The sequence below is a fragment of the Podarcis raffonei genome, chromosome 14 (assembly GCF_027172205.1).
Source record: "Podarcis raffonei isolate rPodRaf1 chromosome 14, rPodRaf1.pri, whole genome shotgun sequence".
Lineage (NCBI taxonomy): Eukaryota > Metazoa > Chordata > Lepidosauria > Squamata > Lacertidae > Podarcis > Podarcis raffonei.
Genome location: NC_070615.1, coordinates 9,899,192 through 9,914,809, shown reverse-complemented (window position 1 = coordinate 9,914,809; position 15,618 = coordinate 9,899,192). Strand labels below are relative to the sequence as shown.

General features: G+C 44.8%; 1 protein-coding gene across 5 annotated transcripts in view; it reads right to left on the bottom strand.

Moving 5' to 3' along the window:
* ZNF609 (zinc finger protein 609) overlaps positions 1-15,618 on the bottom strand; it is a 100,391-nt gene that overhangs the window by 2,158 nt on the left and 82,615 nt on the right. For all 5 annotated transcript variants that reach the window (XM_053365813.1, XM_053365809.1, XM_053365811.1 and 2 more), the window contains 4 exons: positions 14,036-14,261; positions 6,844-6,931; positions 3,666-6,036; positions 1,332-1,698 (listed from right to left, as the gene is read on the bottom strand). In XM_053365813.1, coding sequence (XP_053221788.1) covers positions 1,332-1,698; positions 3,666-6,036; positions 6,844-6,931; positions 14,036-14,261 — 3,052 coding nt within the window. The remainder of the gene's footprint in view (positions 1-1,331; positions 1,699-3,665; positions 6,037-6,843; positions 6,932-14,035; positions 14,262-15,618) is intronic.

Below are 15,618 nucleotides of genomic sequence, written 5' to 3'. Positions count from 1 at the left end.
ATTGCTCCATCCATAGCAGATTCAGAAGCCTAAAGGACCCCTTGGTAGAACTTTTAGTACCTGAGGAGTGGATGATGCATTGCACACTATCTTGCCTATTCCAATTAACTAGCATTACTTGCTTGGACATCAGCAAAATTGTACAAATATTATTTTATTTTTGATTCATAAAATTTATATACCACTTGGCTGAAAAAAATCCTCAAAGCACTTTACAAAAGATGAATCAGTAACATCAGGAAAAATTCACAAAATATAAACAAGTCTGCCTACTCCCCTCTCTTTTTAAAAACAAGAGGGACTGTAGTTCAGTGGCAAAGCACATTCCTTGTCTGCAGCAAATCCCAGGTGCAATCCCCAGCACCTCCAATAATACAACTCCCAAAACCCTCTGCCTGACTTTCAGGAGATCCACTCCCAACAGACAGTACAGAGCTAGATGGTCTGACTCCATATAAAAGGCAGCTCCATATGTTTAGATACTTTCTCACGGTTCAAATATTAAGACTGTTTATCATCAGCTTGTGTATCTGGGAGGTTTCTATTTCAGTATGCATTCTTCATTTTGGTGCCAGTATATTTATTTCGTTTTACTGGGGAAGCTGATAATCAATGCAGTCTTTGGGACGTAGACATTTCAATGGGGTACTTTTAACTTCATTATCCAGGCTTGCTACAATACCTGACAACTGTTTTGTGTTGAGCTAGACGGAAACATTAGATCAGATGGATTTTTATTTAAGGAAAACATTTTAAATAAGCTCTGTTTGCATCTGAATTTCAAATCTTATTTTATGTTGCATGCTCTCTCTCTCAAGCTTACACATTCTTGATGTTTTTACATTTTGAAGATTGCATTTATTATAGAGGTTCTCTTGTGGAAGGCCATACAGGTTACACACACTCTTCTGGAAGTTAACCCACAGTTTGCAAGCTAACTTGCAAAATAATTTAATAGCTATACAGTGTGATTGCACTGTTGATCTAAAAACTTGCTTTGTTGGTCTGTGATCCAGGCATGGGGAACCTATGACCCTCCCACCTCCCATTAGCTATAGCCAGCAGAGTCAATGGTCAGAGATTGTGGGACTTGTAGCCTAGCAACTTAAGGAGGGCCACAACTTACCCACCCTGGTCTAACCCAAATGTACCACTTCTGCATCTTCTTCTTGTTGGAAAGTCACCACACTATACCAGACATATTCACTCAAATTTCCAGCTATCAAACATCTCCAAGGATGAAAACGATGGCCCCTTCCGCATGGAAGATCCCACCCCATTATGATTTATACAGTTCTGCTATTCTCAGGGTCCACCTCAAGCCCCCATACCTGGGTAGTTCTGCATCATAACAGTGGGCATGCCGCGGTAACTGGGATGGTTGGGATCGTATGACTGGCTGTAGGAGTAGCCGTGCATGTAAGGGATGTAGGACTGATGCTGGCTGAGGGGTGAAGACACTGGGACATGGGTGCTGGGTCTGGCTTCCTTCGCCACTAAGCGTGATTCCTCGCTGGAGGGCACTTTGCAGTCGGAGCTTGTGCTCTCCTTTCCATCTTCCTTAGCAACGGGCTCTTTGCTGCGGCTCCTCTCTTCCTTTAACTTTCGATCCCTTTCTTCCTTCCACCGCTCATCCTCCGTCTTGATGTCAGAGTATTTAGCAGGGTAAACGTAAGTCCACATGCGAGGCTCAGCTTCCTGTAGCAACATACAGTCAAGGATGTCAGGCATCTAGAATCAAAGGCATTTCTGAAGTCCTGGAAATCTCAGATTTGACTTAAAATTAAGGGCCTTTGTGGGTGCAATTAAAGGGGGGGGGACTACAGGTAGCATCCACCAAAGCCTCACCAGTGAAAGAACAATGAGCAAGATTTCTGTCCTCCACATATTTCCTCTTAACTATTTGTTACTGTTGTCCTACAGTAGCCTCTTTTGTGCTTTCCTGCCATCACCCAAATCCTTGTCCAGAAGTTGATATTCTGCATTCCTACAAATTTTAGAATGCAAGTTATGCACAAGCTTAGGTAAACATTCTTTACGCATTCTTGAGCTTTGACAAATCATCTTACTGAATTTGTTACCACTCCCAAAGTGTGGGAATTATGTTGGCAGAGCTGGGGGGTTTTTAAAAAGGAAACTGGGCATCAAGTTATCCCAGCAATCTTATTAAAACATAGATTTTGAAGCTCTGACCAGTGCTTTCTTTCTTTAAAAAAATGTTTAGGGGAAAGGTTTACTCTCATTTTCCTACTCATATTGAAATACTGCCCCTCAATGAGGCCAAACTTAGATTCACAAAATGTTTAGGGGTATGCGTCTCCCTCCGTCCCCCCAGAAAAAAGCACTGGCTCTGACCAAAGAAAGAGGAAAGCTTCACACCTCATAGCCCTCACCACTGTCTAGGCTGCAGGCCCCCAAACTCAGACAACTACACTTGTCCAAGAGCAACATGTCAATTCATTCAGTGCTGGCAATGGAATTCCAACTTCATCACTTTCAGTCACAATCACTCTGCCCCTGGCCTAGGTATGAGTAAGGGGATGGACAACCGCCAAGGAACAAGAGGTAACAGAAACAAAAGTATGAGAAACACACGAACAATCTCATTTGGGCTGGTTTAGCCCTCTCTTCCTTCCCCACAGAATATTTCTCTCTGCAGCCTCCTGCATGACAGTGTGAACGGTTCACAATGTTAACCAACACAGAGGCAGCTGGCACTTACCCCACCCATATCATGTATCAAAATGTGATCATTACTTTCCAAGATCCCTGACTATCCCCTATTGATTGAGAGGAAGGGGAGAGGAGGCAAGAGAGACTAACGTATAGGTCATTCAGCTAGAGATATTTGTGAAACCTCTTTCACTCCATGTAACATATCTCTGAGCCTCAACAAAATCTGAACAGAACCCAGCAATGTTCACTCCACATGTCAAAATCCCCCCAAAACTGAACTCGACTTTCCAGTAGTCTGCTTCTGTCCCCTAATCCAGTTTGTGCCACTACATTGCTAATTAGCAAAGTGGGATAACTCTGGTTCCAGTGTTCGGCCACTGGTCCAACACAATACCCACTGGAAGCTATGTCTGACTCAATCAAGGAGCAAACTGTCTCTGAGAACCAGTCTGAAGCCCTGTGCTCTTCAGTATTACTGCACTGATCTAGAGAACAGCTAGATTGCATCTCCCCAAAAGATTATTTGAGATCAACCAGTTCTCTCCTCTGCATTTCCAAAAGCCCTCATGTTTTAAAAAGAAACAGTATCTGTAAGATAGACACACACTAGCCCATCAGCAGGAATCACCACAGTCACTTAAAAATGGCTAGAACACCACTGATGTTAATTCATGGTAAGACTGATTGTCTTAAAGCTCAGGACCACATGATGAGAAAAAATAGGAATCAACCACCATCAAATGGTATGTGTGCCTGCTCCATCTGTCCATATAGTTCTGCAGCTTACATTCATGTATGCAAAGATCCAAAAGTTAGGAAACTGAGCAAGCATCAATGAGAACTAACACACTCCTCCTTCCTTTCCCCTGGCAATAGGCAGCTACATTCTAGGACCTAGTTCAGAGAGTGCTCACTGTCTTGGCGGCTGCTCTTCTCATCTCAGCCACTCAAACACCCACACACCCACACACACACACACCCCTGCTTACCTGTGAGTACCAGAGTACTGGGTCCACCTCAGCCTGCCGTCCACAGTCCAAACCTGCCTTTGACTCTGTCTCTTTCCCCAGATGGCTTTCACTTAACTTCCCCTTCAGGCCTTCTACAGTTTGGCCTTGGAGCTTTGAGGAATTCTCCAACTTGGGAATTATGACTGACTTGGCTACATCACCCCCCTGCTCCTTGGTCTTGCTCAGTCCAGATTTGACCAGGTCAGTCAGGCTGGGTGCTTTGGTCAGTGTGGGAGGTAGAGACGGCTTCTGCTTCCATTCCTCCTTGAGTGCCACCTCTCTCTCTTTTAGCCCCAGCTCTACTTTCTTGTCAATCCCACGCTGCTGCTGCTCCAGACTCTGGCGCTGCTTTTGCTGGTCTTCGTACTGCTGACGGTAGGTGGGGTTAGTGCTGAGCAGATGGGCATGGTAGCCTTGTTCACTATAGCCATAAGGAGGCACGTAGGCATACTGGTTATAGTAAAGAGACTGCATGTACATATTGGACCTCTGCTGGATGACAGACGGCTGCTGGCTGGAAGGGCCCAGGTCTGCCTTCTTCTCCTCACAAACCTCGTTCTTCACTTTTACCTCTGGGCTTGGTGGTTCCTCATCTTTCTTCAGTTTCAGGGCCTGACTGTCTATGGTGGCTTGGCTGTTGGGATTAATGGAACCAGGACTTGACTGTGCATAACCTGGAGAGTAATAAGCCTCAAATCCTTGATAATAGGGAGAGTCCTTGTTTTGAGGTTGCGAGGGAAAGAGGGCCTTTTTGGCCCCCTCCTTGGCAAGCTGCTCAGGGTCCTTTGCCTTCATGCTCTCCAGCTTGCCTTCACCATCCTCCCCTGCATCTGAGATGTCAGAATAGGCTGGGCTGTTCGTTTTCACAGAGCTAGCTTCAGCACCATTTTGAGTAACAACATGAAGCGGAGTCATGGGTTGCGTGGGTGCTGCACTATCAAGTCGGCTGGCACCCCCAATGGATGGACTTGGGGCATTATCAGTGAAGCTGTAAATTTTATCTGCCTCAGCCTTGATGCTGGCAAGGCGGCTCTGGTGGGGGTCAGATGAGCCATTCAGGAGACTCTCCCCTTTTGTCCCAAGGTCACTGGGCTCTCCCCGGAAGGGGCTCTTGCCTTCCTCAGCTCGACACACTTTCCCAGGAGTCAAGGGGCTCTCTATTTCCTTGGACTCTTTCTTCTTCTTATCCTTCTTCTTCTTGTCCTTGGCAGGAGTAAGTGCTGGACTGACCGTGAAAGGCTCTCCCATTACAGTTGGCTTGGGTTGAATAGGTTTCAGCTGGGGACTGTTGGGCATGGCTTGAACCACTGTGGTGGTGAGGCCAGTGGAGGAGCCAGGGCTGGTAGCCGTGAATGTAGCTGTTTGGAAGGTGTAGATTTGTGGTGGGATGGCTGGGGCTATGGGTCGAGCAGACTTGATGCTCTTTGATGATATCTTCTCAGGCTTGACACTGACAGGCTTTTTAGCTTTTTCCTTGTCACTGCTCCTCTTCTCCACTGAGTCAAAGCCATCATTGCTTGTCTCATCAGCTACCAGAGGGCCATCCTCAGAGCCATCATTGGACAGAGCACCAGAGTCAGGGTCTCCTTCGCCACCAAGCTTCTTTTTGCAAGCAGCCTTGGGGTTGAACTTGCTTGATGGTGAGGGACTGTGCGGTTCCATCAGCCGTACTTTGGGGGTAGTTGATCGAGCCGGGGAGACTGAGCCTTTCTGGCTACCAGAAGCACCGTTACAGCTGCCCAGGTCAGCTGGAAGAGATGACTCCTCCCCATACTCACTATCCCCATCAGCTTCGGGTTTGCTGTCATCATCTGTGTGTGCATGAGCCTGGTGATATTTGAGTCCATTGATGTGCTTATACTTTTTGCTACAGTTGGGGTGGGGACAATCAATGAGAATGGGGGAGGGGCAGTTCCTATCAAGAATGGTGGGTTCTACCTTGACGGTTGTTGTGGCAACTGCTGCAGCAGCTGCTGCCGCTGCAGCCATTGGTGTAGCAGCTGAACCCATGGAGTTTGTGCGAACACGCTTGCTCCCCTTGGAGTCCTCAGAACTTGAATTCACTTCCATGTCAGAAAGGGGCTTGCTCTTCCGCTTGGTCACTGACGAAGGGCTGGCCTTGACATCCTCAGTTGTGCCGCTGGGTGGGAGGCGGTGCTCTGAGGAGTTTTGGCTGCCTCTGCGTCCCTTGCTGTTGGCCCCTGCCCGAGTCTTGCTGCTGTTACTTGTCCCTTTACTATCAGAGGCTGCTGTGCTCTCATTCATGGGAGGGTTACTGTTGGGTCTCATGCGCTTGCCTCTCCCTCGACCATTTCGCATCTCCAGGTCACTGGTGGGAGAATCACAGAACCTAGGAGATAACAGAACAGGGTTTAGGAACATTCAAGGTTAGACTTCAAGCCATGCCCACCCTCTGCAATTGGCTCTTGCCTCAAAAGCTACCACAAAGTGGTTGAGAGAGTACTAGAGTCTCTGGCACAATTCTCCTGCTTTTATCTGCAAAGCTACTATATACACACATCCTTGGCTGGGTTTCCCAGGAGTAGGCAAGCAGGAGGCATACATACACTGTTTTCTAAACCAGGAGGAGGCAGACTGTATGGCCCTTAGGGTTCTTTTCAGACACCTGCAAACCGTGTTAGAATCCTGAGACTTCTAGCTTTTAACATATCTATTTCAAGCATTTAAAAATGGAAGGACTGTTCTACAACTTCTAAAACAAGATGTGAACTCAAGCCAAATTAATCGATGATTGTCCCTAGGAACCATACTGATACAAAGAAGAGTGCAACATTTAAATCCCTCAAAGGAGATGAGGTACAGTAACTGAACTCAGTTTCTCTAGGGAGAAATTGCATCAATGGCAAACTGCATGGTAATCAGATAGGACAGCAACACTGGCTACAGAGAACTTCAAATTTAAATCAGAATAATTCTTCCTGCCTAGGACAGAACAAGGCAACTGCTTTAGTTCTTATTCCAGCCTGCTACATGTGCCTATACATTCCCTTCTCCTTACAGTATGACAGTTTCTCAGTGTTGCTCAAAATCAAAGTATCCATCCTCTAGCAGAATCCCACATGGCAGGCAGCTAATGAGTGAGAGGAAAAAGTCACCAAGCACACTACAGGAAGAGCCTTTTTGCCTTACACTTTACCTGGGTGGTGCCCAATCATGCTGCGTGCAATCCAGTAGCGTCCCCACATAAGTCTTATTCCTCCAGGTGACATTCACCACCAGCATACCTGCAGAAGCAAAAGGGAGGATTGTGAACACTCAGTTCTCTTGCAAATCTTGCCCCATCCTCAGCCTACAACTTAGCCACAATGCAGAAACATCCTGCTGAACAGGTCAGAACAAGTGTGGGTGGAGACAGTTACCAAAGCCTGCAGCAGACCTCAGGTAGCACTTGCTTGGGGCTTTGTATTCATTTAGTTATTTGGCCATCAATACAACTGAAGAACCCCCCACCTTACTGGTTGCGTGGCTGTAGACTGTTCAGAATAGTCCTCAAGGTCAGGATTCTGATAATATTGCTGCTATAAACAGCACACATAAATAGCACTGTGTTTATTTAATGCACTGGTCGTATCTTCAATTCTGCACAAAGCAGTATTATTAGGAAACACAGGTGTTCTTGTGGGGTGGAATTCACAGCTATGGCCAACCCCTGCCTCTGGGCACATGTATAGGTCCAATACGAGAGGTACCCTTACCTTTCCAACACATTTTTTCTCTGCCAAACAGTCAAACTGGCCAAAAGCTGGTGCCCAAAGTAGCTCTATTACTGAACAGCTGAAGAGCTTATAAACACATCCACTAACCTCATCTTTGTATTCCCCAAAACATATGATGGATCATGCATTTACAGAAGAATCAAGTCCACAGGTGGGGCACCACTTTTATTTTGCAGACTCGATAAATACATGGCCAACCCTCTGAGGGCCACATCCAACAGTTAGGTGAGACTACACACCTGACTTCATGATGTTAGATGGATTTCTCCATGGAAAACCATGGAGTTTATCCTTGGTGTCAAATCTGAACAGTGTCAAATGCAATCCCGACTGTAAATGAACAATCAGGAGCATTCCTGTCAGCTCTGACTGTAACTGTCCCACAGCTAATGCTTATCTTAAAGTCAGGTCCATATGTTGGAGATTCTCCACCATTGCTCAAACCCCATCCAAGGGCAAACAACTTCTGAGGGCTGAAACTTGCACCACCCTGCATTCATTTAGAATCTCTCTCTTTAGGAGCAAAACCTGGGGGGTAAAGACTCTGTACTAGACAACACATGCCCTACTGAGGAACTAGTCTCTCTAATCCCGTATCAAGAAAATATTAAAACAGGAGTGGGGGTCTCAATAAAGGATTATTGATTGTATAGAATAGACTCATAAGCACTCCTAGGCCAGCTGTGCTCAGCTGTCCAGTTTCAAAATTTGTAGCGCTCACTCAGGATACTCTTTGTCTGCAGACTTAGTTTATAGGTCAATCATGAAGTCTCAGAAGGAGTAAATATTTGAAATAACCAGCTGTGAAAAATATAGGGACCTTTTTAATCTTCATTTTCAAATTGGGGTAAAAAATTTCTCTCTCAAACAGAAGCAAGCACTTGTTAATGACCTACAGTTTCTGGGTTTCACCACAGAAGCATCTGAGTCTGTTCTTCCAGGTCCCTACCAACATCTGCCATGTGCACTAATGGTTCCTTGTCATCCTGGAAAACAACAACTGGGGTGCCACAGGGTTCTGTCCTGGGCTCGTTGTTGTTCAACAACTTTGTAATGACTTGGAGAAAGGAATTGAGGGGATGTTCATCAAATTTTCAGATCACACCAAACTGGGAGGGGTAGTTAATGCCACAGAAGACAGATTCAGGATTCAATATGGCCTTAAAATATTGGAGAACTGGGCCCAACTGAACATTATTGTTTCAATAAGGACAAATGTAAGGTTCTACACTTAGGCAGGAAGAATCAGCTGTACCAATATAAGATGGGGGACATATGGCTTGCCAGTAGTATATGTGAAAAGGATCTAGGGGTGTTAGCAAGTTTAATGTGTCAACAGTGTGATGCAGCAGCAAAAAAAGCTAATACTATTGTAGGCTGCATCAACAGAAGTATAGTGTCCAGGTCACAGGAACTAATAGTACCATTCTATTCTGCCTTGGTCAGACCACACCTGGAATATTGTGTCTAGTTCTGGGAACCACAATTTAAGAAGAATATTGATAAGCTGAAATGGGTGGAGAGGACGGCGACCTATATGATCAAGGGTCCGGAAACCAATGGGACTGGGGGTCTGCAATGTGTTCATTGGCAGGCTGCTTGTCTTGGTGAGAGCTCTTCTGACTGTGGGACTGTGAAACTCAGAATGTTAGGAAGTGCAGACAAAGCCTTGATTTTTTTTTTATTTTACTTTTTAAATTGTTGGAGAAGGCTCCCTGCCTCCTCAGAAAGCTCTCAGCATCTTGGCTCCTCTGCCGCCCACACCACTTCCCATTCCACCCAACATCCTTCCTGAAGTTCCAGGATCTATCTTCCTGCAGTTGTCACCATCATCCAGCAGGCTCCGGCTCTTCAATGCAAGGCTGCTTTGTAAAGCTTTATGCTCAGGCTTCACACACTGCTTTCCTGCAGAGCCTTACAAGTTAATTGCGTGGCAAGACGCCAGCAGCTGCTTCCATCTCGGAGCTGGCAGGTCAGATTAGGAAGGACGTTCTGGCAGTCTGCCTGCTGCCATGATCACAGGAGAAAGATGAAGAGCTCTGTAAAGCAGAGACCTCAGCGGTGGTTGAGCTGCCCCCTCCCTTTGCCTGCTGCTCTGGCAACCAAACAAAGCACAAGACTAATTGTAACTCCTGCCCGACACACCGTGTCCTAGATTTAACCTACCTCAATCAATCACACACAAAAAAATCCCTCCCAGCAAATACATTCAGAATTATTTTGTGAAATGCAAGATGATTTGCGATGCAGCCTTTGCCTCTGAAGAACCACCCTAGTTGGGGAGGGAGGGGGAAAGAGAGAAGTGGAAGGGCTATGTTCAGCCAGCAGTAGCAATCCGGAGCCAACTATGATTAAGGCATTTGGAATTGCTGTAAGACTGGAGAAGGAGAGACCTTATCAAAGCATTACAAACCTACCATGTTCTGGCAGTAACCCTGCTTTTTTATGCTATTCCTAAGCTCATCCCTAGCGCTTTCTAAAAGCAAATCAGGATAATAATCCCCACTTTTATAGGCCCAAAGAGATGCAGCAGCAGCTCATCTAAAAATCACAAATCCAGCTGCTGAGGCAAGACTCCTTGGTCTGAGACTCCAAACTGCAGCCCTTTTACTGGTGGCAAGTTCAGATGCAGAGGGATGGCAACTATTAAGAGTCATGGACTGTTTTCAGACCAAGAGTCTTTTGAGACTATTGTTTTTGTATGTAATAGATATGCAGCTGTAACTCAGATGTTGTAGGGGTATCCAGAAAGGTTTCCCCAAGGAAACATTTCTGTTGCAAGCGTAATGCATTTTTCCCTGGCACACATATGGAGAAAATGACTACTGCGTGGAATGTGACTACACAAGCATCACAGACCCTGAATGCTCATGACATCACTGGGGATAAATGACACGCATTCACCTCCCAGGTGCCATTTTGCCAACATTTTTAAGGTTACTTAATTTTCATTCATTTATTTGAATCCACCACATTTCCTTTGTTTCTTTCAAGTCTATTGCCTCATCCTTGTCCCTTTCCCTTATGTCTCAATATCTATTAGACTGTAAACCTGCAGGATTATTTTGGATTGTAAAGTATCTAGTTATAGCTATAAATAATAGTTATAAATACATAAATGTACATTAACCGACTCCAATACTGAAGTGCACATCTCCACATATTTTTTTAACCAGCCCCAAGTCTCCATTGCTATGAAGAGAAGCAACAGCTTAAGAAACATTTTTCTTCCTTTCCAAATTGTCTGCTTTCACAAAACCTATCATTTTCTGTTTCCCATGACTTATAATCAATAGCCCCTAGGGCAGACAGCTGGGGTGGGGGTGCAGGGAGAGGACTGTATTTCATTTTAAAAAAGGGGGGGGGAGATGTTAAAACTGTGGCAGCTAGGGCTATGCAAGGTTTCAAAATTGTATATATTCTCTAATTTGGATACAACTCATTTTGCTAAGTTTGAGTTTTCAGTAATGCAAAATTCAAGTGGTTTTGTATGCACTAAATCACCATAATGGCATTGCCTTCTTCTACCCAGAGACTGTGTGAACTGCCACCTTTTTTCACAAAAAAGAACCCCTCTCAAAACAAAAAAAGGGAACATCACAATCCCAAGATAAAACGAAAGGCACAAGATTCAGGAAAACACGCTTCTGACGTTTCCTTTGTGCAGCAGCTGCTGTTGCCATGCAGTGATCCTTGTTGCTATGAAGATCTCCATGTCAGACAATAGCTTTTTAGCTCTAAGCACTATTGCTATTGGCTGAGATATTTCCCAGGTGAGCAGTGATGGTGCCTGAATCATCAGTTTTAGGGGTTGGTTGAAATTGGACCTCCCCCACATGGAGCAGGTCTGGGGAGACCGGAGGTTCTCTTTAGTTACAAGGCTTCCTCCCTCCTCCCCAACCCCCAGTGGCATTAATCACAGCAAGAGGAAAATGGGAGCCTGGCAACTCATAAGGCAGCAAGTGGTGTGCTGCATTCCAGTATAATTAGATCCATTAAAGATCCCGGCAGATCAGAATCACGCCTAACAGAATTAGGAAAACTGCTAAGACAGCTGTCTTAAATGCCTTAAAATGTCCATAGAAGTATTTAACACAACATATCCTTGTGAAAGGCAGGCAGAAGGAACAAGCAGAAGTTAGAAGGCTGCTGCCATGCTAAGCAGATAGCTGCCTATGGAACATAGAGAAGTGCTACAACTTATGCATAAGTTGACGGCCTCAGAAGCAGATAGTAGCCCAGCCATGCAAACAATTCCACAAAAAATGTAGCAATTCACCTTGACAAAAATACAGACATCAGTCATTTGTGACACAGAGGTCTGAAAGGACAGAATGTACCAGTTTATTTTACCCTTCCTTGCCAGACAACCTGAAAGGGATTTTTACCTGCCGCAGACAACCAAGTGAGAGTACAAACCTGAAACTACCCATGGGAGGTCATTAAAAAAACGTGTTCTCATAAATTAACCTTGTTTAGTTTATGGGCTACCCGCCCATACTGATCAAACCTGCTGAAATCCTGTGGAGAGTTTTTATCTGTTCTCATGAAGTACTAAGATGGCTACTCCTTGCTTTGTTGTTCATTTCAACTTCTACCAGCTTCCATAATGTGGCAACATCAGCTGGGGACACTAGAGCACCAACAGCATTGTACACACAGAAAAGAGAACTAGGACTCATAAGAAGGGTGTGCTTACATGTTAAGAAACCAAAGAAGGATAAGCCTGGTGTTGATTCTTTTTTATTATTATTGGTATCTTTCAATTCCTTTTGATAATAACTGGAAATAAAATTCTGCTATTTGTCATATATATATATTTTGGCTCAGCATCTAACACAATGTAAGAGAAATGACCTAAGCTAGCAAAATTGTAAACATTAACCTGAAATCCATTAAGTGGGGAGGGTGGCAGGAACCTCTTGCCACATACATTAACCAGACTCCACATACTCAAGTCAGCCAATGATGCAATAGTTCCAAACTGCTTTGAAGGATGCACAGCCTCTGATGTGAGAGAAAATCATCACTTCTGACAGCAGGGACCAAGCAGCAGCCAAGAGTAGCCTCACAGGCAAGATCTTTGCACACATTGCACTGAATGAGTACAGGTTAAAAATAGCTGAGCTACAGGAATCACAGCATACCTCCTAGGCAAGTCCTGAAATCATAGCTGATCTTTAAAGAAGAAAAGAAAAAAGACTAACATGAAAGGACAGGCTGCAAAAACCATTAAAAGCCAAGAGCAAGAGGGAAGGCAGCCAGCAGCATAAGACAAGTGCCATACTCTGCCTGCCTCCTAAAGCAGCATTCTCTGAAACACACATAGGAGGACTGGACATTGCCATATCATGAGATATGTAAACTACATAATTATGGGTGCCACTACCACAGCATCCAGAGGAATAATGGGCATGTCCCACAGTATTCTGATATTCCAGAGGGCTGAGACCCTGTGGCAAATCCTCTGCACATCCAAGTTTTGATATGTGCCTGGTAAATATAAGAGTGTAGAAGAAAGGGGGTGGGTAGCATCAATCAAGAGAAGGTTACTACAAAAAGCAAATAATAGGGTGATCCAGTGCTCACTGATCATTTCTTTCAGTCTTTCCACAAAAAACACTGGAGACACCAGTGTGCAGACCTACCAATCTGAGAAAGAGCACCTGTCAGGGCTTTCTTCTCAAATAATAACTGCTTAGAACCTGTCAATTCCACTCTGCCTGGCATCATATTAAGATGGATATGTAAGAAGCCAAGGAGATATATTTTACTTCTCAGCAAGATGCTGTCCTTGCATCACTTTCACTCAAGGTAATTGCCTACCTCCCAGTTTCTACTGGCTGTCTGTGTAGATGAATCACATCTCTTAAGGAGTAGAGGCAATGGACTAGTGATGGTGGCAGAACGTGGACTGGCTTGCCGGGGTAGAAAATGCACTCACTGTTTTTAGAAGCAGGCACACCTGGCAAACATTCATTCTACCTCCAACTTAAAAGACTAATCTGAACAATGGCCCTGGGAGGAGGCTTTAGAAAATACAAGGTCAGGAAGTGGGCAGAATGTAAAATTCAAATAAGGTGCAAATTTGTAGCAGGTAAGATGCTTTGGCCTCAGATCAAGTGACCCCCCCCCTTTAGCTTATAATCAGAGTAAAACAGGCACTCTAAAGGTGAAGGAAAAAAATATTTCACGTGCCTAAATATAGGAACCCAGAACAGCAAAATCAAGGCAACAGGCATGACCAAGTTTTTAGACGTGGTGTAGTCTTTTATCTCAATACCTAGGTGCTGCTTCACTGTTTGTGAAGAAGTGCAACTGCTGAAGAAGATAGGATGCAAGAATAGCAAGTACACCCCAGAAGCCTCTACAGTGTGTTCTCATTTTGCCTAGCGAGAGAAGCCTTCTTGGAAGCAGCTTTTACCCTGGACTACACCACTTCCAAAGGAACAATACTGACCCAATTAAGAGCAATTTGCATTATGGCAGAGTCCTCTGGGGCAACATTTATTTTGTGCAATGCCACACAAATTGAACTAGGCTGGGATACAGCATTTGAACCATCAGTTGACCAGCACTACTCTTAAAACAAACATACTGAAGGACACCTACCGTCTTCTGTCTCCTGCCATACGATGCCCTCCAGATTGACACTGGTGCCAGGTTCACAGGGGCCCAAGCACTCTGGCTCCGTAGCAAGAGCCACATCGCATGTGTTCACCCCTACAGAGCGAGTGCGTACCATTATCTGCTCACATGGTGATGAGATATCACTGTTGACAACAGGAACAAGAAGATGCAATGGTAGCACTGCAGGGGTGGACACTGGAGACTCCATCTGGAAAAAGAGAAAATACAAATGAATACAGATGGATAAGGGCAACTGGGTCTTCCTTATGTCTGCAACACCCCCAAATTGAGATGGTCTGGCATTTAGGCCCTATATTTGCCACTTGGATCTTAGCTTTAGGAGCAGATGTCACAAGTTCTTACTCAATATGTTCAGCACTGGAGGACAGAATCTAGGTGCTTTTTGCACCCCCAACTTGTGAATGGAAATTATAGCATTTTACAAATTAAGTTTTGACTCATCCAGCGCCCTCCTCCTCATATGCCTCCTTACACATGCAGCTCTTATTTAAAAGGGAAAAGGAGACCAAGGCCTAGCTCTCACCCAGGTAGTAAGCTTCTTTCTGGGTTATAGATGGGACCTCATATGGACAGAATGCGTGTGTGTGTGTGTGCGCGCGCGCATACACACACACACACACACTTAAAACTGGCACAATGGGTAGGGGATGGACTAGACCTCTTTTTCCTTGATATTTAAGGATTACCCCTCCCCGACTCTGGAGTTATTTTTGTAGGAAGAAGCATTAAATCACACAAGTCCTGCATCTGTAGTCTGATGTGTTACAAGCCAGACATAGGTTTACCACCTTGGTGAGAACTAGGCACAAGTCAGCCTGGTTATTGGCCAGTGTGTATTCTATAGAAACAGATTCCAATATGGCAGGTGCAAGTTATCCCCTGAAGCCTGCTTTGCTACCACAAAGAGCAGGAAAATCACCACTAATACGCAGGTCATGTGTCACATATGAAGAAAAGGCAATTTCAGGGCCTTATCCAACCTGCCCATCTCTTTTCAAAGCAGAACTATCTTCCTCTCCCAATTTAAGTAACCACCTTATAAAGGAAATCCCTCAGCCACCCCTGAAAGAGAATCTGCAGCATGAAGATGCTGGCTGCTCAGACAGAATCAGTTTTTGAGTACAAGGTTTCCAATTTGGCTTTTGCTGCCTCAAATAATCAGTTAATTTAAAAATTGTTCCAAATGCCACTCAACATTCAAGTGATGGCCCTGGGTATCTTCTGGTAAGAGCAGACACATTCCAATCAGGGGGATAAAGGCTTCAAGCTGTCATTTTGGGAAATCTGCCTGCTTGCTGGCGATTATAGCCTGCTGTGCTTGGTCTCAGATGAACCAAAAGCAAAAATCTCCAAGCCCCTTTGCCAGAAGATACCCTGCACACTCTCTTTCCCATGGGCATTCATGTACATAAAATCAGGAGTTATTTATGGAACATTACTGCCAACAGCCACACACACACATTCAAACTAATTCTGGTTTTTGAACAGTTGTCAGATAATCCTCCTTAGCTGATGCCATCCCTCTCCCCCTCCCCCTCCCCAAC